Consider the following 27424-nt stretch of genomic DNA (forward strand, 5'->3'; position numbering starts at 1 on the left):
GCGAGCATATAAGTTACAATTCACCATTTGTGCGCGTGGAATGGTCTACAAATTCAAAAAAAAACACTTCCACTTTCAAGATATAGTTAATGTCTGATCTTAATCTTTGCACGTAATCAATTTCACTTGAACGTAGTTTATTATTCATCGCTTTTTAAACCAATTCAGAACAGTCGAGCTCGTGTACTAGACACGATTCACCAGTCGAGCTCGTAAAACTATTCATGATATAGTTCATGAAGTAATTAATTTTCCACATAATCTTAATATACTTACGTAAACAATTACGATAAACTCAGACTGGACTATTCGCTCTGCTCTTTGGTTTTTAAATTTCTATGTGAGCTATTGTGTACAACCGCTAGCAACCAGTCTCACAGGCGCGAGCATTAGATTCAAGGACCTGTAACCCTGTTATTCGTTTGTTAAGATTCAGTGTAATGTTCGGAATTAAATGAAACTGCGCTGAGCATCAAAAATACATTACCTAGGCACAATTCATGTCCGTGAAATAATTAAGAAAACTATAAGACACGTGAATCTGTGTAAAAAATCCGACGGGAAAGCTAAAAGACTAAAATATCACGATAACACGACGAGAATTTACGAAAATCATTGCAAATTGTTCAATTCTTGACTTTTTTTGTCAATAAAGTTAATACAAATCAATGGATCATCAAGTTATGAACTAGAATTATAAAAATATTCAGACACAACCACCTACTAAACATTTGAGTATAATGCCATCTTTTTTTGCGTGAACTAGTTTTGTGAAAACACCAAAAATTATTTTCAATGCGAGGTTTATTTATCATTGATTGACTAGTGACCTATTTTGAAATTTTTTTCTCTAGTTGGGCAGAGTGATCTTGACTTTTCGCGATGCTGGTGTACTGATGTGGCGATAGTAGAAAATAAAAGGTAAAGAAGACTAAATAGAAACAAAAAACAATGAAACGACAACAAGAATTAATTTCCTCAAGCAAAACAAAATCTGTTTTACTGTTGCTTAATTTCCCAAATATAGAACAATAAATAATTATTATGGGTCATTGAAATACAGTCGTTACTCTGCTTTCTTTAAATTTGTCTATTGCAATTTTATGAGAAGTCGTAGTATGCGACATCGACAATTATTCTATTTCATTCTTCAAATTTTACTGTAAAAATAATTCCACCTTTCATTTATTATCTTGCAATTGACAAGCAGGATGGGAGCTTCAGTTGATAAAAAAATATTTGATCTGGTTGCAAGAATTGCATTTTGTGCAATGTGGTCAACAGATGTCGTGGGCGATGATTTTTTTTAGAATTTTTTTAAAGCTGTAACGTCTGTTTGTATGTGCTGCGAAGTCTGTTACAAGAGAAACCAAAAATTTGGGAAAGGAATTGTACTGCCAAGAATTTTTTTTAGTTACATAGGCGTCAATATTCGTCACGCCGAACCACGCCGGCGCGCCGCCACTGATAGGGTCCAACGGCGTGACGCCGCCAACGCCGCCGGCCAAATATGTCGCGTACGCCGCCGTCGTTTAAAAATGCATCGGTGCACACCTCTATGCAGTATGCACAATACTGTTCAAATAATTACTCACGATAATTTACTATATATTAGTGGGACGGAACTTTATTCCATTTACTATCTTAGTAAAATTGGTAGTAACAGATATCACATACATGCTTCCCTTCTGCCCAGAAGTGCGTAATATACGCCCTTTACTTCTGCTCAGAAGTGTATAATCGGTACAAAAATGCAAACCCATTAGCCAGCATGGACTTTTATAGAATATGTGGTATTATTTCCTTAACCCTCCGGAAGTCGCACTTATGGCCCACTGAACGAGCAGCCGCTGTATCTTTAAGACGATTTCGCTAGATTTTCAGAGCAGTGAGCACTCAGTGCACTAGCGCGACTTCCAGAAGGTTAAGGGGTTGCCTGGTGTAGTGGGTAAAAAACATTAATGTTTTTTTATTCGTTTAATTGTTAGTATTGAACTTCTAGAAAAGCCCAGTGCAATATCGGTGGCCACACTGATCTTCTTTTGTTCTAAACAACCATGCGTTTCAACGATTTCAGTCTATCGGCAACTTTAATAGCATCTTTCTCGAAACCGCCTTTTTCAAGTTGCCGATAACTCAAAAACCATTCAACGAATTGACTTGATTTTTTATGAGAATGCATAACATGTGTAGTCGATGAACTAAGTGAAAATGGAATACAAAAATCTTCCTCGTTATTTTGAAGAAAAGTGAACGAATTTCATTTTTCGTTTTTCTTATGCCATTTTCCGAAATTCCAACTGTTCTATTTTTTTTTGGTTCATCGAGTAACTACAAGTCTATGTTTCAAAAATCTTATTGAATTTCCTATTTCAGACAATTGTATCAAGAGTTACCATGTCCTCCGCGGCATTCCTTGAAATGGAAATGGTTGAACGTCTTCTCTTCGAACGCTCGTATGTGTGGCTTTGCCTGACTGAAAATTTTTCATTCATAATGAATACATACATAAAGCTTAACGAGAGGTCCATTGTCACCTTGCCATCAAAATAGTATAACAAAATTGCTTTCAGTTTGAGCACTTTATAGTAGACGCCCGTTAAAAGACAAGTTTTTTTAAGACACCGCACTTATAATTTGTTCTTTAAATACGACCGGTATAAACCTGTATAGACAGATAACGTATGTATGCAATGACGATTTAATGCGAACGCGCGCTATTAGTTTAGTTAGATTTTGCTTGCATTGTTCTAGGATTTCATCAGAATGCCGTACCTGACCCCTTCGCTCCTTTACGAGCGCTCCCAGTTGCAAAAAGAGTGTATACGAGCTGTTCTAATAAACATCTTCAGAGTTGTAAAGAGTGCTTAGCATACGGGAGTGGGTGGCATGCAGTGAAAACTCGCAGCCGAGGAGTCCCACCATTGGAACCCACTCGCCGTTAGAGTTAAAATCCAGCGAGCCGACAAGAGTGCGAGTGACACACGAGCCTATAGCGAAGGCAGATAACTCACATGAATCAAGCATATTTGCCGCTCGTGCTGATCGTCACATATTTGAGAGTTCTTCGAAAACGTGTGTACAGCAGTAGGGAGCATACAGTGTGAGTCTCGCGCTCGCTGGCGAACGAGGAGGGTGTGTTGGCTTCTCGCTCTTTTAGCAACACTGTAATTCTGTACTTTTATCAGTGAATCATAAGAAAAAGTTTTGAAATAGAACACTTCTAACGTTTCAATATAGGGTTTCAAAATTTTCTGCCGGAAATTTACCCGATTTTTTAAACGTGAATATCTGCCGTTGTACTGAATGGGAAAAGATGGGTTGGTAATGTATATGACATAACAGGGGTATAGTAACCACACTTCGAAGTTATTTCAAATCTTGCAAAGCATAAATTGACATAATTTGAATGATTGTTCCCATATGAATGAAATGACAAATTTTCAGGTTAACACGGCAATAACTTTGCAATTTTATATTTTTAGTTATCATATAATAATAGTCATCTTTTCCAAACAACTTAACTCTCTGTTGCCAACGCCGTGGTTTTGCAGAGTTAAGGAGAATCATTGTAAAATGTCTAATACACGATTTTATGTTGTTACCTCCACTAAAACCACTTCAAAACACTCCCACCTGTCATACAAGTACATTTTCTGCTTGTTGAAATCATTATATGAAATTATTGACCTGTATTCAATGCGGAGAACTCGGCAGTAAAATTGTTTTACTGAATAGATTAATGAATGGGATCCCCAGGAAAATTTCGCTGAGCCCGGTGAATCGAACTTAATGCGTAAAAATTAGCCATTTGAAAGAGATACAAGCAGAATTTTAAGAATATGATCATCGCGGTTATGTCCCGGACATTACCCGCCCCTAGTTTTTCGCTAAGCGTGATTCATTTCTGTACACTAGGAAAAAGATTCCGATGGTTGTTTCGAGAAATTTTATCATTGATATTTCAAAGCAAGAAAATATGAAACTTGTTCATTTCATGAATGAATGTCTCAACGAGCTTAGAATCCAGCGCATCCCCTATCAACGCAGACGCCAACAACAAAGATTCTTTTCAGAACCACCATAATTATTATAAAGAATAACTTGAAAAATTCCCACATATTTCATTGAGTATCATTCTATTTGCATTACAAGTCAAACGAGTAGTCACGACACTCCGGTTATGTCCTAGACATTACCCACCCATCTTTTTCATTTTGATATCGGTTATAAACTAAATCAATAGACAAATTCAACCCGGCACATGTACAAAAGTATACATACAGTGATACAGTGTTAAGGTACGAGTAATTATCCGATCGAGTTCTTGAATTCATTTAATCCATCTGGAATACCAACACGCCAATTGTTTTTGAAACTCAGAGCACAAATTTTATTGCTGCGAAACATTGATTCGCCGAAGTAATACATTGGGATAATAAATAATGCTAAATATTATTGAACTCATTCCGCGCATTAAAATGATACCAACTGGCATACAGTGGCGGCGCGAGGTGTTTTGCCGCTCGGGGCCAAAAATTAAATTTGCCGCCCCTTCAATAATGAATTTTTAAGAGTTCGATTATTTCCCACCTATTCATATGAAACAAATATGATAAAAATGTTAGAAAATGTCTGCATAAAAATCTTCACACTTCTTCACATTTTATTGTCAATATTTTGTTATTAATATTTACTGTAAAGCCATCACTTGTTTATATATTATTAAATTTTTAAATCGTATCTTTCGTATCTATATATATATATATATATATATATATATATATATATATATATATATATATATATATATATATATATATATATATATATATATATATATATATATATATATATATATATATATATATATATATATATATATATATATATATATATATATATATATATATATATATATATATATATATATATATATATATGAATTCGTTGTACCGTACCCCATCGATTTCCACCTCGAAACCAACACGACTGCTATGTTCTCTACCAGCTACCATGTACCTTGTCTTGTCAGAGTTTATAGTCAGTCCGATTCTTGCAGCTGCCCTTTTAAAAGGTAACAATGTTTCTTCCAATGCTCTGCGATCAATACCAATGATGTCGAAATCGTTCGCGAAGTCAAGAAGCATGTGAGATCTCGTGATGACGGTTCCGTTCCTATGCACATCAGATCTTCGTAACGCTTGATTTGATCTTATCCAGCATCATACGAATCAGCTTAATCAGTTTTGTCTGGAAACCACGCTCAAGCATTATCTACCACAGTATCGTATGCCACCTTGAATACACAGATGGTGAGTCCGCAATTTTTTTCCCGGAATATATCCAGAATTTGTCGCTGGGTAAACATTTAGTCTGTCGTTAACTGTCCTTCTCGAAACCCGCTTTGAAATTCGCCGACAAAGCATTCAGCCAACGGGCGCAGTCTACCCAACAGAACACCAGAAACTACCTTGTAGGCAGCATTGAGGATCATTATGCCTCGAAAGTGTGCAGTCCTTCTCTATGATTGGGCATTTGAGGTCATTCAACCAATCCGAAAGCATTTTTTCTTCCACGTAGATCATCCCAATCACGCAGTGGATTGCTTCGCACAGCCAGTCACTCCTAATTTTTAGAAGTTCACCCGGGAATCTGCCCTTCCTAACGACCTTATCGTTTTTAAGCTTTCGCATAACCTCCCGTCTAGAAATCACTGAACAAAAAGAAATTGCAGATTTGTTTACCCCTCGCTTCGCCGGGTCTACATACTCAAAAAAAATCTTCGGTCGAACAACGTTCGCTACTGTACGAAGCTAAACTTCTATAGAACACTTATTAGACCGTTTGTCTTATCTACTATGCTGGTACCGTACCCGCAATTTAATAGGAAAGAAAACACCTCTCCAATGGAATTAAAAGATTGAAAATACAATGTATTCTTTTTGAGAAAAACAAATAGTTCACAGAAAAGTTCAATAACTCCGTAACAGTTGAAATTTGATTATTAGTGTAGAATGAATTTTTCTCCAAATATGATCCTCAATCACCCCTAGAGAGATTCTTAACCATGGACCAAGCCACCTGTATATGATAATGCTCCCTGGTTTAATCCCAACAAATTAGTCTGCATACTCCCACTACTACCTTGCAATATGTATATAGTTTTGTTCTATCGCATCCATCATCCCGATCCCCATCGTCAATAGTTGCCAAAATGAAATAAATTGAATTTTATCGTGATTAATGAAACTTGAACAATTACTAAAAAATATTATAGAAATTTATTGAGTAGGAAATGCCGACCCCTGATTTTGCCGCTCGGGGCGGTTGCCCCCTTCGCCCCCCCTTAGTGCCGCCACTGCTGGCATACACCAATTAGAAATTTATTGTCTGCCGATTCTGGTGTGAAATATCCATGTTTCTTCCATGGACAGTTATACATGCTTAAGGGTTGAAACACCGAAGAATTTAGCCCCAGATGGTAAAACTAAAAATATTATTCATATCTGAATGTTTTAATTATTTTGGTAATTCTGAGTGTTAATATTTTTAGACGTAGGACTACGTCTTTGTTTTCGATATAGGGGTGAACTTTGCAAATTCTACAAACATGGTATGTAACGAAATGTGGTCCAATTTTAAACGCCTATAATTCAGCCATCTCACGATAAATTTTCAAATTCAAATTTTGAATCAGCCAGCGAAGGACACGATCGTTGGCATAAATACTAACATCAGAGTTTTCAAAAGATGAGATCATCATTGAGAATTTAATAATTCCAGCACAGAGATAATTCTCGGACTGAAATGAAGGAACACTTGGGGTTTTTGGTGTTCCGGGAAATGTTTGGAGTTCCTCATCGGATCTTAGTTTTCAGACTCTAGGAGCTACTAGCTTCAGGTTTTTTGTAGCATTTCTGAAAGATGTTATTTTAGGAGCCCACTTAAGAGACACCTTCTGGCCTTTACAAGGAAGTTTAGAAGAAATGCTTCTTCTTTTCCTACAACTTTTTGGCACTTCAGCATTCGTTCCTTCTAGTCATCAGATTTGCGTAGATTTATTTAGCATTTCTGCAAAAGATCGCTTGGAACGTTACTTGCGCGAACTTTTAAAATTATACCCGCGTCGTTTGTTCGTGGGACATGTCGGGAGATCATGCTGATTTTCCCCACAGTAAGGGCACTTTTTAGGATACCTGTTGCAAAAGTCATCATTATGATTGACGCCACATTTCCCACAATGGGCCTTATTCCTACAATAGGTGGCTACGTTACCCAATTGTTTGCAATTTAACCCGCGGTACAAACAGATGGACAATTAACCGAACTTTGTGCAAGAGGATGTAGCTCGGTAAAGCGGACCCAGCGAATGTCACCCGATAAGAGTTTGATTGGTGGTAGTTTTCAAACCATCCCCTCGTGACTAGTATTGGATGCAAACGCTTGCAATCAAGTATTTTCACCGGCTGAAGTAATCTGCCTCTAAAACAGCCAACCCCGTTCTGTAGCAGATTCTTGTATGTCAAACTCTCATCGTTGACGACACCTTCAATCTCTACCCTTACCATTGGAATATACACATTATAGTCTCGGCTAAAGTGCTCGCTGCAAACAATATTGTTTGCCTGCTTTGAGTTGATTAACAATACCATGACCTTGTCCGGGCGTATCTTTGATATTTCTATCACAGCCGAGAACCGTTCTGTCAGATCCTCAGGAATATACAAAAAAATCAGCCATTTTTTTCGGCCGGTGGAAGACCACACATGACGCTGAGAGTTCTGGGTAACGTTGAGGTCCAGGGGAACCTTAGGAGTCGAGCCTGCCACGACCTCCATTTGACCATCTGGCAAGTATTTTAACCATTCGTCTAGGTATTGATCCCTCAAACGCCGACAAATTTTTATAGGTATAGTTCACCATTTCTTATGAATTGCTTCCCATAAAGGATCTTTATTTTAGAAAGTTGGGAGATAACGAATATTTAAGTACAGATTGATTTTGGGAGATTGGCTAGGCCATGAATTAACAGATACTCAGGTTTTTTTTACGCGGGGGATACGAGCCGCGTAAATGAAAACCGCGTAAATGAAAACCGCGTAAATTTCAAAATCCGCGTAAATGAAAACCGCGTAAATTTCAAAATCCGCGTAAATGAAAACCGCGTAAATTTCAAAATCCGCGTAAATGAAAACCGCGTAAATTTCAAAATCCGCGTAAATGAAAACCGCGTAAATTTCAAAATCCGCGTAAATGAAGACCACTTAAATTTAAGAATCCGCGATAAAGGGGACCTCATTGATGTATACCGCGTAAATTCCAAAATCCGCGTAAATGAAAACCGCGTAAATTTCAAAAACCGCGTAAATGAAAACCGCGTAAATTTCAAAATCCGCGTAAATGAAAACCGCGTAAATTTCAAAATCCGCGTAAATGAAAACCGCGTAAATTTCAAAATCCGCGTAAAAAAAACCGCGTAAAAAAATACCGCGCAAAAAAACCGCGTAAAAAAAACTTGAGTGTACTTTATTATTCCGAATCCATTCATTCGCTTGCCTCGATTTGTAATTCGGATCGATATCCTGCTGAAACTGCCGTATAAGAGGCATATTTTCTTCAGAATGACCTCCTCCGGACGTTGTATTCAAATCTCATTATAGTGGTAATGCGAAAAATAGGTTCTGCGCCATTCCACGAAAAGCAGCTCGAATCCATAATAAGCCTCCGTGCTTTATCGTTTTTCAACGTGTATCGCGTTTCAAACTACTTACCCTTTGGACGTCAAACGTTTCGTTGAGTATCGGAGAAAAACATGTTTGTCTTCGATTCGTCACGCCAAAGCATGCAAAGTAAACTTCCTAGCAATCCTTCCTTCTACAGCGAACTGTTTTCGATCTTATCACATTTCCAATTTGTTCTCCAATAGTCCTATACGACGCAAATGGATCAGACCCCTAATAATGTAATACGATGGTCGGTTGTTGCGAATATTTTGTTAGGTTTTTCTTGACGCACTTTCTTAACCAAAAATCGTTCCTCTTGAGTACAGTGAGATGCTCGGCTAATTCTATATTAATTCCTTGCCTAATGCAACATTTGCATACACTTATTTGCACGCGGTGTGCGTTAGATGTCGGTAATGCCGTTTTCGATGGCAGTGCACCGGTGTAGTGGAGTGAACTCACTGGTTTTGCTTTTTTAAGAAGTGTCAATGGAACATTGAAAAAAGTTCCCAAGGGATGTAATTTATTACGAAGTAAAAGTTGGTTTAGGTTTCAAAGCGAGACTATCTTTTTATTGGTATGAGGTGCTGTGAGTATAAGTATATTTATGCAATGTACTTGATTATGACTGTAACGAAAACTATGCATTGGACAACGCAAACGGAGAAGCAATGTATTGTGCTAAAGGTTAACAAAAAAACTTATTGGAAGAGAAATTATGGATCTAAATTAGTGAGTTTAAAAGAAGTTGTTAATATTATCGATACATTATTGTGCATAACGATTACATTAAAACGGGCGACCCATTCCTCTTCCCATTGGTGCTTGAGGCATTTCGCCGCCGGCAGATTTCGGGCTTTTAATCGTTTCATCTACCGAAAGGATCATACACGTCGCTTCGCATGCTGCCGTCAGCGCGTTGATTTTGATGACTGATGGTTCCCAAACAAAGGCTTCGAAATTGTCGGCAATGTGTTCCTTCAAGATGTCCACACCATACCACTGGCAGCCTGCGTAAAGAATAATATTTTATTATTTCAAACATATTAAAAGGAAATGAAAGAATGTTCAAACGATCATTTTTATACGTTAAACCAGATATAAAACTTTCGTGTTTTACACGTTGCTGGCACAAACAAAAATAAAATAGTCAACAATCACAAAACTGACAAGAAATTTACTGTTGTTTCTGTTACACATTATCTTTCAACAACAACAAATTTTCTTACCTTGGGCGTGCTTCTGACGCAGCTTGTTTAAGATGTTGGTCGCATCGAAGCCTGCATTATCGCAAAGTTGGCGAGGAATTACCTCCAGCGCCTTTGCTATCGCTCCAATCAATAGCTGCTCCTTACCAGCGATGGTACGCGAATAGTCACGTAGCATTTTCGACAGTTCCATCTCAATGGCTCCACCACCTAAAGGCAACACGAAAAGAAATAAACACGTATACATTAATTAGATTTCTAGACAGCAAGGCGGCTCTATAACCGAAATACTTTGTAATCACTATTGATTACAAAGTGTTTTCCGGGGTACCAGTCAATTGAACCGAATTCGAAAAACAGCAAACAGAGTGCAAAATATTTTAGAGATAATTTCCTTTTTTAGTGTACTGATAGGACTTCAGTGTGGAACTCGGTCCGTCCCGCGAGACAAATTTTGCAAAATCGGACGAGGTGGTGACCCTGACTAGCTGCCAAGTAAATATCGGTCCTGGGAGGAGGACGAAATTTTACGCATTTTTGTCTCAAAGAGCGTGATGCCACGCACTCTAATTTGTCTATCCCTATATAATATGTTCCCCTGCCAGCGCGTTTGAGTCATCGTTATTTATACTAAACAAATTTCGAATTAAAACCGCTTCGGTCTCATTCCTGTTCTCTTTTTAGTCTCCTGGGTCTGAAGCGGATCGAACGACTATTAATAAATAATAAATAAGATGCTAACAGTATTGGCCCTTACTTGCGATTTTTTTCACTATTAGAGTGCCCATAATCGCAAGTCTGTCCCATGTTCCATTTGATGCCATATCTACTTGAGACAGACTTGCGATTATAGGCAGTATAACCAGACTAACAGACATAACACTATGACGAAATTATTTAAAAAAACGCTCATTTGCTGGTTGGGTACCCCTCAGGCTTGGGAACAATTTTTCACTAGTGGTCTATGCCCCATATGCTTGTTCATATGACAGTGGCGCCATAATTTCAAAAGCGGCCACAGTCCCAACTACAAATATATTTAAAATGACCGTTAAAGTGGGCTAAGCATTATTTTTGAGTGTTATGTCTGTTAATCTCTGGTATAACTGAGGTAAACTTCTTAATCTTATATCAGAATTTGATAAACCCTGTTCTAGTCGACATTGGTGATGGAGGATGAGCATAAGGTAGCCAGTAAGTTGATTGCCTTAGGTGCAACACAGTTGGATTCGAAACCACACCCGCCGCACATGGGGTTAGAAATTGTTCTAACCGGAACAAAAGAATAACCCTAAGGTTGAAACCTCTATAATTTAAACAACACACTGAAGTAGTGACAGTATTTTTAAAATTTATCAAAAATTGATACTTCAGAGATATTCGCTCTTACCCTCTAATCCTCCGAACGAACCAATCTGCTTAAAGCGATTATCAACTGGAACAAACCACACAAATCTGAGGAAGACCCTCTGTCTGTCACCAAACTAGACTGGTCGATCGAAATGATCAACATTCTACCAGGTTCCAGTCCTACAATCCTTCGCTGAACCAAGCAACATATCAAAGGTCAAAAGCGCCAATAACTAGCGGAAAACACCTGTAAATAGGAACACGCATTCCCCAACTAGTCAGGAAGCCTTCGTTTCCAACGAGAATGGACAAAATCCTTATCAAATGCCAGACGAAGGCCACACGCCCAGCACCAACCATATCTTAAAAACTTGGTCCTGTCCCTAAATCATTGAAAGCTCCATTTAAGGGGGGGGGGGGGTGACAAACGACTCGGTGACGGAGCTTTTTGTACAACGTCTCCGGAAAAAACATGCTTTGCGGTGTGACCTGCCATTCAAAAACTACTTGACCGATTTCTTTCAAACTTTGCATACACATTCTATGTTAAAAATACCTAACCCGTACGTTGAGTTTTTGAGATAATTTTTTTCATTTAAGGGGGTGTTTACTCATAATAAGGCGAAATTTTTCGTGAAAAATAGTAATTTTTATTTAGCCCTGGAACGTTGCACTTGCGTTTTCCACATTAGAACGTTGCACTGGGGTAAAAATGTACCCTACGCGCTTGATCGCAATTTTCGCTGGTAAAATTGCAAACAAAGGAAAGGTACAATACATCACTTTCTTCGTTTTTCAAATGCGAAAACAGCTGCGTAAGTGAAAGTACGGAATTTATTAAATCAATGATACATGAATTGGTTTGAACAAAATAAAAATTGAATAAATCGCGGTTTTGACTTTTTTCATAAACATTACTATAACTTTGCGAATTTTCAACCGATTTGAAAAAAAATGATTCTAAAAGTTGAAAGAATGGTTTTAAAACGCTATAAAACGGAATTTCGATATTTTTTAAAAAGTGCACTTATTTGGGAGAGTGAATGTTTAAAAATCGGGTTTTAAAAAATACCTCGAAATGGGGTGGAAATTGAAATGAAAAAAAATGTTTCTGGCCAGTAATACATGGGTAACACGCAACGTTACTGTTACAGCAGTAATTGTGCGATAATTATACCTGCGAGCCATAGCTTTGAAAAACTATAAAAAATAAACAATTCAAAAATAACAATCAGCAATTGTTACTTATGTAGTAAAACAATCAGTATTTAAACTGGTATTGTCACGAATCACATTTTCACTGACAGTACGAAACCTGACGAAACACTAACGGCAACCGTACACTGGGGTACAAATGTACCCCACACCAACTTTGACACCTGCTTCTACGAAGGCTTAAGCAAACTGGCTATACCACCTTTTCCTACTCTTACTAGGAACTCTAAATTGAATTATGGTTAGGGTCCCAGGTCGGTAGATGCCGAATTCTCGTTTTCACACGGCTCCGAAGAAGGCGTGTGGTACATTTGTACCCCAGTGCAACGTTCTAGGGTTAAAATGAGTAAAAACCCCCTTAATTGAAAATTTATCTCAAAAACTTAACGTAGGGGTTAGGTATTTTTAACATAGAATGTGTATGCAAAGTTTGAAATCAGAAAATACTTATTGATTGATAACAAAAACATCAGCCATCATCCTACCCAGACCAAAAAATACTTATTTTCACTGCATATTAAATACCCCAGTTCCTAGTTTATCAAACTGAACGAAGCAAAGAAAAAAGCAGAGCAAGTTGGAACGGAAGTCAGAACCTTCACCAGAAAAGAGCAATCGTTGAGATTATTTTTACCAGCAAAAAGCTGCCTTAAAAGCACCTTTTGTATACCATAAGCGGTAGTTTGAAATATCTCAACGATTTTCGCACTTGTTTATTTTGCGTCGTTCGCGAAATCAAACCTCGTTTTCACTAACCAAATCAAACGATCGAAAAATGTTATGGTTGCAAATTATTACTAAAAAGTTGTATGTTAAACAATCGTTTAGGATATATTAAGTGTAGTAATTGTGAACTGTCTGCTGAGAAACCATTGTTCACCTTAATTTTTTAGTGTTCCATTATACCCCGTATTTTGACGCACGTTGGGGCAAATAGAACTGCATACAGAGTGGCAAGTTGGAACGACAGTAATAATTCACTAATCTTCAATTCGGGATTGATCATTTTGTTATAGCATCCGTTGCCGTCCGCTAGTACACCACGAACCAAATCACATACTTGATTTATTTTGTTTGTAATTTGCTGCGCAATCTCAAATGCAGTTGCCGATTGCTGTGTGAATTTACCGAAACCGGTGTTCAGTTTCAACGCCTTTCAAGCTGATTTAAGTTTCACGCAGAATCGAATGCCTTCAGTACAGGTAAAATATGTATTCATTCAATAACCAACGCATTCATTTGTTATATGTGGGCAGAAGGTGACATCGTCTATATTTTCGAGTATAATTGAACTGAGTAATCTATGGCTGATGTATTTTTTCATTTTCATTTTGCAGCGTTTGGTGGGGCAATGAGAGCGCAAGTTAGTCCAATGCCGATGATAGCAGGGGTAATGGCAGAATAGTTTATGCGGACCACGAAAACGCCATGGGAGAGGAACAGGGTGTGGGTTGGGGTAGGGTTAAGGGATTGATGTATACTTGACGAATAATTGCGCTGCAGAATGTGATGAAAAGGTGCTTTGAACAGTACTACTGTTGGCTGTTCAGAAAAAATACAATATGTTTCTCCATAAGGTTTGATAGCAAATGTATGTATTTTGTGATGCCAATTTATAAGTGTTAAAAAGTTCATTTTATCCCGTCGTTTTATCAAGTTTGTGAGACGCCAACCGTAGATGTGCGTGAAAGATCGCGAAAAGCTCAAGCACTTGTATGCTCACGTGTTTGTCGCCTATGTCAGATCGTATGTGATTTCGCGTGTATGAATTCGATTTTGTAACTGTGTGGTCATGTGCATATTCGCGTGTGTTCTTGAATAATCGCGCGGACTGTGAGTTTGTTTCTTAGTTTTTAGTGTACGGTTCAGGTACTAGAAGACAGTTCTCCCATAACACTAGAGTTACCGGTCACGATTCCATGGAATGTGTTGTCTAATGAATATGAGCATCATTCTTAATTGGTTCAACTGAACTCATGATCGCGCGAGCATGTTCGCGTTTGTGACCCGGTTTGTGTTATCGCAAAGGCTAGCGGCGTTTGTACGTGTTGAATGAGATATTATGAGCGTATATGAGAGCATATGCAATTGATTGTGTTAGTGAGTGTTATAATGAATCTAAATTAAGATATAGGATAAGATGATAAAAGGAAAAAGAACATGCCGAATTAAATGAAAAAAACATGAAGACGTAAAGTAGGAGCGTATAAATTGACTGATTTTTTGGTTTACATGAGTAGTGGAAAAGCAAACTAATAGAAGTAAAACAAACAAGGAAGGAAGGGACGTACTCTAAGTTGCTTATATTTGGGAACATAGCCACTTTATTTGACGGCTTGGTTCGCGTGGATGATGCTTCTTCAAAATTACTAGGCACATTTTGAACATTTGACTTGATATGGTCCCAATACTTTGGATAGTTTACTTAAATTTTAAATTCAATACATTGTGCAATTGAATGATGTTTACTTTAGATTTGGGTTAAATTGGTGTGATCCGAGTACTTTGGCTAATTGCCTTAAGTTTTAATGCATTGTGCAAATTGAATAATGAACCACCAACCATAGGATACTGCATCGGTCTGGATCTAGTTGCATTGATAGCAAAAATAATTCAATCTGCCGGTCGTCAGGGTATCCCTTCGCTTCTATCCACCACCTGAAGCACGCGCCGTGTTGCTATTAGATTCTAGGGACCAACAGAATCCAAGGTCTCCAAGCTAAAAATCCCTAAGCATAAACATTATGGAGTCTGGAGTCCACCGCCAAACCCACGGAGTCTATGCCTGATGTATTTTTGCTCAATAACTCATAGTCATCATAGAATCAAATTCAATTTCAGTTTGCAACTGAAATTGAATTTGAGCCGATAATAACTGAATGAATGCACTACGACGCACGATTAAACGATAAAGCAAATAACAGAAGCGCACCGAGCGTATTTTTCTTTCGTTTCTCTTTCAAGGTCAATCGGGGATGTCAATATTTCAGAGCTCTACTAGGTAGGATACAGGGCTTGAACTTATTATTATTGACCTACATTTTTTGTATCCTGGTACTTTTATTTGCAATGTACTGATTTTAAAATAACAATTGTATTCTATATCATCAATTAAATAAGTAAACTCAATGTTTTATGAAACTTAAACTCGGATAAAATGTATCAAAATAATAAAAATATAATTTTTCTATATTATTGAATAGTTTCTACATACACCTACATTTGAGCAACTTCATTCAACCTTCTCAAAGTTTTATGGAGTTTTTGAATAACTTTATGAAACAAATTGACTTCAAGTTTTTGTCATATTGCTCATGATTTTAGACATTTAACGATTTATGTTCGATTCTGTGTATACCCTTCCGGTCCGCAAAACTCGCGGAACAGTCCCTAACATTTATGATAACATCAAACCTGTGTATTATGAAGCGATTGGTACTAAGGCCAAACTGTCAACCCATGATATCATATTATTTTATTCAAGGTGTCTACTCAATCCGAAGAAAAAAAAAAAGAGTATTCCAGGTTTTACCAAAGTTTTGTGAAAAAAATCCAGGTTCAGAATGAAAATTTCATCCAAAACATTATTTTTCCTACTTTTCTTGTTTACTAATAATGAATGCGTCACATTGTTCTTTTTATATGTTGTAACGACATTTAATAGGCAAGGGATTGTAAGATATTAAACGTTAATAATTAATGTCGTTTTAGCTTGAAGCGAAAATAAGTAAGATTCTAACTCAAACTGCTATCAAAATATATGAACTGGCAGCGGTTGGGATTGCAACGTGACTGAGTTTCGGGGTCACGCAAAAACAGCCCCTCGACGTCTAGAGATCTCTGACCCTGATAGACCAACACTGCCGTTCTCATGTCCCATGTTGCTTTTTGGCCATTTTCAAACAGTCCTTTTTGATGTATATTTTCAGAAAACACATCCAAATCATAAAGTTTGTTCGAAGACTTCGTGAAAAAATACCAAGTCTGTTTGTCCCATTGTTGATATTCTACGCATAATTGTCCCACTAACAAAAATCCCAAAAAAAGAGCGCAATAAAAAATCATTACGTAGCGTTTAGTTAAGAAGTACATTACGCTAGATGTCGGGTACTGAAAAAATTGATGGAAAAATACAGGTTCATTAAAAAAGAGATGGCAGTGGCAATATTAATCACAGCAGTGAGATCAATCCTGTAAACTGCCCATATAAGCATAAGAGTCCCATATGGATTTTTGTCGAAAATGAGATATCTATTGGATTTTATTCTGTATCACCACTGAATCATAATGCACAAATTAGTTTACCAAGTTTGTTCAGAAAATATCGAAAAAATATCAAAACATGGTTGTCCCATCCATAAGGCTCAATGAAAAATGTAAATCTTGAACAGCGTTTTTCTCGGCTTGCTGTTTTTCAATATGGGACTCTTATGCATATATGGGCAGTAAAGCTCTTCATCACTATCGTCGCTTGCATAACATGGCGAACGCATCTAGGACAATGAGCCTATTTTCGCAATGCTTCTATTATCACGCTACCCAATTGAAGCCGTTGGTTAGTGCAGCGTTTGCTTTGTTCAACACATTTGATCAAATGGTAGGGCGACAATTGGGGCACTCGATTGGAGCTTTTGTTGCGATCAAACACTAGCATTTCATTGATTTTAGGCCATTTGTGTTATTAGATTGGTTCTTAAGAACGAAGCAAGGTTGTGGATGCCAAATTATATGCACTCCATCGAGTGTAGGCAGAGTAATTAATGATTTTGTGAGGTACCCTTCTAAATAGAGTAAAAATAGATACTTTACCCTATTTCCAATTTTGATGAAGCAAACAAATTTCCCGAGTAACAGAAAAACTCACGACATACACTTTTGTAAAAAAAAATGAGTTATGAGTATCGTTTACATAGATCGTTTTGGGACTTATATGCGTAGAATTTTCCGGTTTCCGTTCGATTTCTCGGCATAACAGTCCCACTTAACATTTTTCGTAAAAACTAACGTTAATTGGATCTCTATAACGAAAAACCGGACTGATTATATTGGAAACGATTGCTATGAACGTAATTCCAGACAATAAAGCTTTTTTTGTTACACCGTTTCCCTTCAGATTGCTAATACAATTTTCATCTACAATCGCGTTTTTCTCAGTTGCCAGTTTTGCAACATGGGACAATTGGGCGTAGAACGGCAGAACAGCACTCAGACGATTCTAGGAATCAAGAGCAGCGTCACGGAAAGAAATCAATTTAACACAAATCTATGGAAGATTTTGCCGAGCATCACAACGACCGGGCTGTGACCGACAGTGAATACTCTGCGTGGTAACCGGCAGCGAAGAAATGTAGTACCTAAACGACCGAAAGACTTTAGGAACAGTTCGGAAGCGGAAGAACTAGCATATTTATTTACTGCAAACTTAGAACTTAAAGAACGATTTACAGTTTGTGAACAAAAAGAACGATTTACAGTTTGTGAATTATTCTCATTTCATTGATCCAAAAATATTGTAGAAGGCAGACCAGTGCATTTCAGCTTTACTTTGACGAAGCTCCAAAACGATTTGGGACCCAACTTAACCCTACGTTGCATTTGTCGTTGATAGTTCTATTCAGTTTTTTTTTTAAATCGTGCTTGAGACTGACAAGAGTTCTTACCGACAAGGTGCGACAATTGCTAGACATTCGTAATGCCATTTTTCGCCATTTTTAGTCGACGCAGCTCTGCTGTCTGCCAGGGGGATTAGTCAGTTCATCGATTATTTACCTTAGGGACAAGACGATCAATGAGGTAGCTCATTATATGGCAGAAGTTTTCAGTGGCGGCATTCTCATCTTTGCATAGCACAGAGTTCCAGTTTTTGCTTTGCAAAATGTTCCAAATTATGTTATGGTCGCCCAGCTCGTGAAAGACCAAATGTGAGATGTAAGGTTTGATGGTGAAAAACATACTTTACTAGCGGGACAAGGAAGGTTGAAATATTCGACGATTAATCTCGAGCGTAAAGTAAGCCCAGATCCATAATCCTATCGATCTCGTTCAGCGTGGTACTAATCTGCAGAATCGTAGAGTCATACTGTCTGGATAAAACATGGATTCTTCGGGATCAGAATGTAGAAATACGTTATGGACCGCCACTTTATTGATGGGAAGTTGAAATCGCCGAGAATCATAATTACGCCAGTGGGTTGTGTTATCGCAGCAATGGACGTCAATGATTCAGACTGATCATCAAATAGTGCAGTGTCACGAATTTTATAGCCGCGTAAAATAAACCACACACCGCACCGCACCGCAATACACTACTGCGAAATATCAGCGACCTTGTACTATCTTTCATACTTTCAAGCGAAAGTACGAGTGGAACGGCAATGTGTGAATCACTCACCCGATACCGATGATGTATACAACATTGATTTCACTCTGAATGAGCTTTTGGGGACTCTCGACAAAGGGCAAAGTGTCTCAGTAGGGACTGCTGTGATCGGCTAACCTCTTCTCCAATGACTCCCGCTATCCGCAAAGGTAACACTCTTCGAGATTTTCAACGCTGTTTGGCTGGCGGATTGCTATAGTTATTTCAATTCAATAACCGAATTACAACGCCTCCGGACTTACTGCTTTCCGACCGATTTCGCTCACTAGCTGTACTGCCGCTAGAAGCATAATTGTCCCATGTGTATAGGGATTCCCATAGCACATGGGACAGTTATGCTTCTAGCGGCAGTGTATGGCAAATCAGTTCAAACGCATCGTAAACAGACGACTCGATGAACGGCAAAATGCTTTTCGTCCTGAACGCGGCAATGATACGTACTCTACAGAACTAGAGAGATCGCTCCCGATGGCCGATGAACATAGCTTCGTTGGACATCTCCAAGACATACGACACAGCCTGGTACCATGGAATACTACCATCGAAGATCTTCTACTGTAGTCCTATTGCAAATCAAGATCCAGTGCGTAACATTACCATCGATCGTGTAGCTGTTCCAAAAATAAACCAATTGTGTAATGTTAGACCAGACATTGGCCAGCTTTAAGGCGCATTGCAAGATAGTGAAGAAACAACGATTTTTAAAAATGATAGGTGTCAAACTACCGCATTGTGAACGTACGACAATGCTTCAAGTTGGGTAGGCTATGATCACTTGGAATTTAACATACGGCATTAACAGTCATGTCGGCTATGTATGTGAGAAAGCAGCGAAGACAACTAACGTATTGGCAAGGATCATGTCGAACATCGGAAAAGCAAGATGCAACACGATACGTCTCTTGGTGAGTGTCTCATCTTCCATACTGAGGTATGGCGTACCAGCATGGGCTACGGCGCTAAACTCAAAGCGCAACCGAACGAAGTTGACAAGCACGTTTCGCCTAGTGGCTATTCGTGTCGTGAGTGCGTACAGGCGACGGTATGCGTCACTGCCGGGATGATTCCCATCTGCATCATTCTGGCCGAGGACATGGAATGCTATCAGCGGAGGAATACACGAAATGCAAGGAAACTGGCCAGAGCGGACTCGTTGGCTAAGTGGCAGTAATAGTGAGACAACGCGGAGAAAGGAAAATGGATCCATCAACGCATCTCAAATGTGACGGCGTGGGTATATAGGAAGCATAGCCTACATCGGTCTGGACATGCTTCGTCACCCCTTTGCAGGGTGTGTGAATGTGCAAGAGACGCCGAAGCACGTGGTCTTGGAATGCCCTAGATTTGATAAAGATCGAAGGCATGGCAGTCGACAATGTCGTCGCAGAGATGTACCACGATGATCATATCTGGGAAGCGGTCAACAGGTTAGTGACGGATATACTCTCCGAGCTGCAGACGAAGTGGCGAAAGGACCAAGTAGACTAGACCCACAGCTAGGGACCAGTTAAGTAATGCGAAACATAGCACCGGGTTCGGGTCATCGAGGCGCCAGCGAACCGGACACCAGGCTCGGGTATCGATTTCGGGAGAAAATCTTGCGTCAGGGAACTCTCAGTCGGAGTAGGGTGAGTTCACTGCCGGAGACTATCCGTGTAAATAGTGATAAAGCTAAATAGGAAATAGGAGCTACATGGCTCAGGAAACCAGCAGCAAAACCGATCACTGAGAGAATTAAAGAATTAAATGGCAACGTAATAAATGGAGACGAACAGCAAGAGATGAGTTGAGAGCTGAATGGTTCAAAGGTTATTTCATATATCAAGTGTGGCTCCAAAATAGCTGCGGAATGGATTCCAAGATATAGCGGCATAGCCAGGAACAAGGAGGCAGATCGATTTGCGAAGGAGGCCAGAACACTGATGGTCATTGATATGCCGATCCCAGCAGATGTTTAAAGAGAAGTTAAATATGCGTAACGATGACAGTATAGGATAGGCAGTGGGAGAAATAAAACGCGATACACAGAATTGGACGGAGCGAAGCAACGCTGTCGGCCAATACGCACTGACACGGGTAAGAATTAGCCACACACGAAAAAACGCCTTTCTGCTCAACAAAGAACCACCACTAAACTGTGAATGCTGTGGAGTACAACTGGATGTACGGCACTTGGTCCAATATTGCAGGAAATACGTGTAGTCAGAGAGATAAACTGAACAACGAATCAGGAAGCAAAACGAAGAAAGAACTTTTTGCGATAAACTGGAATCGCCACACAAATTTAAATGCAATGTTATTTTAAAACTTTCATAATACGAATGTACGATCCCAATGATGTAAAGTATCGTAAATAAACAAACTTACACACTCCAAAGCGCTTAACTGACCACTACCAGCCATTTAGATTTGTTTCACCATGCAACACGAACAGCATTCCAGAGCTATCAGACGAATAAGTGATTTTTTATGTAGCCCAACATAAATGAAAGTTTTAAATATCAATTTTCATTAATGTAGGTGATCTATACATTTTTTGAAATCAGTAGTATCCTACCTGATGTCAAAAGATTCAGAATAAACTGGAAAACTAACGAATATTTCATCAAAAAGTGTAAACGGAAATTGCATTTGCATTTGATTATTGCAAGCTTCTTCCACTTGTTTATTATTTGATTCGGTCTGTTGGATATTTATTATGACGTTCGTCTCTCCAACTGACAGTATTAAAATGTAAGAAAAAACTAATATTACTATTCAATTGAATGATTGTTATATTGGCAAGTAAGCGCAAATAAAGGTTTTGTAAATATTTGTTATTCGTAGCAGTCGATACAAGTGAAGTGATAGCGGATTAAAGAAATGTATGAAACTATAAATCTACATTTTCTCGCTTTTCGAATTAATGATTCTATTCAATAAAAATTCAGTGCAATTAGTTAATACTCTAGAAAAAGTTGGATGGTATTGAACGACTAAAATCGTTTTCGAATGACGTTGCTTGTGACAATTGATATAATTTTAACCCATTATTGCCCAACTTATTTTTCACGCGCATCACAAATTAAGTTTTCCGATCGGAAAAAATGATGTGGTCATTCCAGTATAATTATTTCTGTACTTAAAGTAGCTGATATAATAAGGAACAACCTGTGAAAATTTCAGATTGATCGATAAATTGATTCTTGAGATATCGTGATCGCCGCGAATGAACTTTTCAACAAAATAAAACTCCGAGATAATCGAGTTTTACTGTCGGTGCAGCGAGTCAACGGTCTAGCGTATCAAACACTACGCGCCGCCTACTAGTGGTCGATGGGTAGCGGCCTTTGAATAGCTGTAACTCAAGATGTAGTATTCCGATCTTAATGAAATTTTGAGAAAATTTTCCTCAGCGTATGTATTTTCAGAATATCTAATTTGCAAAAATTCGATTTTTTTCATCCTGACAAAAATGTGTAACCCCTTAAGGAAAAATTGATTGAAAACAAAACATAAACGCCAGTTTAATCACTCTAACTTCTCTAAACGTATTCTGCAAGAGTATATGAACAATATTAACTCATTGATAATGCCTGGTCTGCGTTATTGTTTTAGTAATAGGAGTTCTTCTTAGCACCTACTATATATAGTAGGCTGGGCAATAATGGGTTAATATCATCATGGCCAATTTTCAAAATTCCCTGAAGATTACAGGTTTTTTTCAGGTAAAATTAATTTCCCTGAGAATTACCGGTTTTCGATGTTTTTCCCGACAATGACAAAAACCCTCAGAAAACAATGGACGATTCTTCGCAATATAAACGTAACTGAAAAAGCCCTACCAACTTGAAGGTCCCACCACAGCCAATTCACTCAAAACAGAAAAATAAACTACTCACCTGCAACGACCGAGTCATTTCGAATCGTGCGTCTTACAATCATAATTGCATCGTGTAAGGACCGTTCCGTTTCTTCCAGAAACTGATCGGCACCACCGCGTAGAATCAGAGTACATGTTTTCGCATTCGGGCAGCCTTGGAAAATGTTGAACCGTTCGCCACCCACCTGACGCTCCTCGAAGTGTGCACACGTGCCGAGCACCTTGTCGTCGATATCTTGCACGGTGGTCATCACTGCTCCACCGCAAGCCTTGAGAGTTCGCTTCAGATCTTCCTCTTGGACGCGACCAGCGCAAAACATGTCCCTATCGGCAAAGTACTGTGTAGCAACATCGCCGATCGGCAGTTTGGAAAGGACGACCTGAGCACCAGACAAATGAATCTTTTCCAACTTATCGTACAAAATTTGCCATTCGGCATCCACGACCTTTTGGTATTCTTTCACATTGTCAACGCGAACTTCGGCGTTATCACGCTCAGCTTTCAACTCCAGTTCAATGTTCAAAAGTGCTATTTTTACATTTTCATACGACTTAGGCTGCATCTCAAAGCCAGCGTACGAGAATGTCTTCTTAAATGCTACGCCATCAACAAGTAGAGAATCCTCCAAGGCACCACCGGTGACTTTTTTGACGCCAATCATGTTCAGAGGAAGCAACGCATCCAGAGTGGTCACAGCGTCAACGACCATTTTAGAAAAGAAATCCTTCTGCTGGTGAATAAGTTTCGAGTTCATGGCAGTAGCCGCACACTTCTCCAGCAAAGCTCGGTGCTTTTCTTCGTCATGTTTCTCTATTTTGAAGGCCATCTCGTTGATCCTCGCAACACACAAGGTGAGTGCCTTTCGTACGGCTTTGATAATTATTCTTGGGTGCACTCCTTCCTCGATATACGGCTTCAACTGTTTCAGGAATTCTCCCGCCAACATTACTACACTGGTAGTCCCATCGCCAACCTCAGCGTCCTGTGATTTTGCAATGTCAACCAAAGTTCTGGCCGCGGGATGTACAATGTCCAACAGCTTCATAATCGTTGCGCCATCGTTTGAAATCGTTGCCTTGCCATTGTTGTCCACGAGCAGCTTATCCATACCGCGTGGACCAAGCGTAGTTCGCACCTGAATACGATAAAATCGGGTTATAGTATGGTAAAATTTTACTATTTATTTGCAAACTCACCGCATCTACGATTGATTGGCAGGCATTGATGTTAGAAATTAGCTGCGGCTTTCCCTGAGAGGTATCGGTACCTTCCTTTAGCAGAACTATTTGCGGTTGCTGTTGAGAAACAAAAATCGAAGCATTAGGAATAACATTGATCGTCTACCGGTCTGATGAATCATTGCAGTGAACACATTCGGCATCGTAGACATAATGAATGTATAGGTTTCAATCATTGGATGGGTCTGCACCGAAAATTCTTTTGTTTCATTCATTCCAGAATAGTCAGTTAGACATAAGCAGAAAATTTTCCAGAATGTAATCTTTATGGCACCAATAATTTTACGTATCTTATATGCGAACATACTGATTTGTTCAAATAAATACGCAAGGGTTATGCCTTTTTCTAGACTAAAAAAACAGCATGTTTTTTGTTCATTACGCAGAACACTTAATTATGAATGTTTCTGAACACAAGGAGCACCACAGTGTTACAAAAGCAGAATAAACCAAATACTTACCATTTTTCAAAAAAAGTTTGAAGATTTCACCACGTTTTATTCGAAATATTCACAATTTTCAAGTAAATCCGTCAAAAACTGATGAAGCCGAGAGGCGAGAGCGCACATGAACAAAAAGATTGACAGAAGGCGAAGATTGACAGTTGAAAGATCGACTGAAAAATGTATCGAAAAAGTATCGACGAAAACTTTGGTAGCGAAATTTGGTAACGTATTTTATTTATTGGTAGCCAAGCTGTAGAGCGAAACCCAGTTAAGCTCAGCCGGAAATGAACCGGAATTCTGGCTGGTTCCAGTTTGCATTCCGGCTCCAGTGACACAACCGATTCTAGTTACACGGAAACGAAAAACTACCTAAAATTGAGTTCCTTTGACTCAATCTCGTGGTATCGTGGGGGAACTTAAAATTAGGTAAACCGTGTTGAAGGTAGTTTCCATTTAACCACGGCAAAAATTACAACTCATTGATAGGTTTTTTATACTAAAATTTAAGTTGAATTTACCTAATTTTGAGTATACCCCAAACAACTCAAAAGTACCTTCCTCCACGGAAGACCTCGACTGAGTCGAATCTCTCTTTTTGTTTTTGACAACACTAATAAGTGCGAAAGCGACGCACAACTCAAAAGTAAGATAAAAGAACTTATGCTGCAGGTTGTTTTATTTAACCGTGTAGAATCGGTTGTGTCACTGGAGCCGGCATACGAACTGGAACCAGCCAGAATTCCTGTTAATTTCCGGCTGAACTTTACTGGGAAAGGTGTGAGCATTTATTTATCATTTTTGGGTGTGCTGATCGCGAGGTTGATCGCTAGCGAAACAAATCAAAGAATTTATAGGTTCACACACTGTATCAATAATGGTAGTGCATCAACAAGAAATATTTATACAAAATTCTGGCTGGTGCCAAAGAGAATAGTGAAAGAGACGCAGAGTGAAAATCAGTCAAAACGGCAACACTCCCTTTACGATGATTTCAACACTAGAATTTGGCAACCGTTTCCAAAGGCAGCACTTTAAATGACTCCTATTATATTTTGAAAACAAACCTTTTGTCGATCGTTGGATTTGTTTATCAAACGATGTGCATTTCGAAACAAAGAGATGAAATAATTCTAAAACTTGTTTTTACTCATACATAGACTCTAGAATGCACCTTACAATCACGATTGCACTAAATTCTGACGAAAATTCAAATTTTTTTTTGATAGATTTACAATACTTATCTCCTCCAACTCAGGCATGAGTAATGTTTATTTACATTGCACGATTGGTTTGCTCAATAAGGTATTTTTGGCTTCACACTATTCGTCTCTTTTCCTATTCTCTTTGGCTGGTGCTAGTTAGTATCCCGCTCCAGTGACACAACCAATCCTAATTAGAATCGGTTGTCACTGAAGCCGGCTCCCGAATAAAAATGTACCATAACAAAACCATGATTTTCACTGTGACAGTACAGCAATTTTACAATATTTTATAATAAATTCTAGTGCTATGCTACAATATAAAAACAATAAACTTTAACGTTTCTACACTAAATTTCAATGTAAAATCGACTTTTGCAGTAAAAAAAGGGGGTGGTTATGTATCTTAACATTAAAAAATTCGATTTTTCTACATGCGTTTTTTTCTCGAGAACAGTAAAATTTAATGTTTATTTACTGTATCAGTTTTTGCTGAACAGTAAAATTGATTGTTACATGAAATTTTATTGTAAATCTTCTGCGAGAACTCTGCGTCGAACAATGTTAATAATTATAATATTTATTGTTTTATGATTGTTGTAGGGTAAATGCTATTGTAAAATTTATTCGGGCTACTAACTGGTACCAGCAAGAAGAACAGCAAACAACCACTATTTCAGACAAATACATATATTTGTATTATAACAGTGTAGCAGTGTTTAAATTACCGAAACTGATTTTTGTCGTGCAACTTGAGAAACATCAAATAAATGTTCACAATTAGGCGGGCCCATATTGGCTCGAATCAAAACTCGTCGAAATGTCAATTGACGATAGGTTCATCCGGAATGTTCATTTGTGTTTACAGTTTGCTAGCGTTGCCAATTTTATTTTGTGTCCTCCACCCAGTGTAGCTACGCCACATCGCTTTTGCGCGTGCTGTTGGACTTAAGCTAGGGATAGCCCCTATGTTTGAGTAAGCCGGGCAAACAAGTGGATCACAGGTTCGCTTGCTTCCGATGGCGGGTCGGTGGCCACCTCGCTTGGCGAATCCTCAGCGGCTTTGCGCCGCTTCAGTTCCTAGGCCTCGGTTATGCGTAGGGTTGCCAACCCTCCGGGTTTGACCCGGAAACCCCGGGTTTGGGGGGCATAAGCATAATTTTATTTTTTTTTTTAATTAACTGATTATTTAAAAAGTTCAAGTTAACTATTACTCTGTTTCAGATTTATTTTGCCCGACTAACCCTTTAAAGGTGGCGAAGATGAGTTCACCAAATATTGCTGATTTCTTTCACAAAGCAGTGAAAATGAAAAAAACAAAGCAAATTTACTAGAAATTTAGAAAAGTAATATTTTGCTATATGTTACAATTGAAATGTTGCATCCCACCAAGTCGCTCAAGATTGTGTAAAAAGTTATTTTACTGCAATTTTATCAAATTACTTAGTGGTGCTTATCACCAGCTGCAGCAAAGTATGGCAGATTTGTTCTAATCCATCTGACTAGGTCAACATCAAACGAATTCTTCCGGTGTTGATTTTCGGTGAAATATTTTCCAAGTCTCAGCACTCAAACGTCCCTTTTACTGAGACTCAGAAAAAAATAATGTTTACTGAATTTCAGCTGTTGAGATTTCGGCACCTTAAGTCGAGTTTGGGAACTGTGAGACGAACACTTAGGAGCATTGAGATGAAATCAGGGCCGCGATAGTCACAACTTTAAAACATTTTTAAGTAAAATTGGTGTGAAAGTTTTAGTTTTTGATTCGCTTTGTAGGTCGTGTGTCTATATGTAGCAAGC

General features: G+C 38.5%; 1 protein-coding gene across 1 annotated transcript; it reads right to left on the bottom strand.

Moving 5' to 3' along the window:
* Positions 1-9270: 9270 nt before the first annotated feature.
* Positions 9271-24575, bottom strand: LOC131683778 (T-complex protein 1 subunit eta). The gene is made up of 5 exons (XM_058966073.1): positions 24441-24575; positions 23938-24036; positions 22760-23876; positions 9956-10144; positions 9271-9736 (listed from the first exon to the last, which is right to left on the bottom strand). The coding sequence occupies exons 1-5, from the start codon at positions 24441-24443 to the stop codon at positions 9516-9518; spliced, it is 1629 nt and encodes a 542-aa protein (XP_058822056.1). The 5' UTR covers positions 24444-24575; the 3' UTR covers positions 9271-9515.
* Between the last annotated feature and the right edge of the window lie 2849 nt (positions 24576-27424).

Source organism: Topomyia yanbarensis, chromosome 2, assembly GCF_030247195.1.
Source record: "Topomyia yanbarensis strain Yona2022 chromosome 2, ASM3024719v1, whole genome shotgun sequence".
NCBI classification, from domain to species: domain Eukaryota; kingdom Metazoa; phylum Arthropoda; class Insecta; order Diptera; family Culicidae; genus Topomyia; species Topomyia yanbarensis.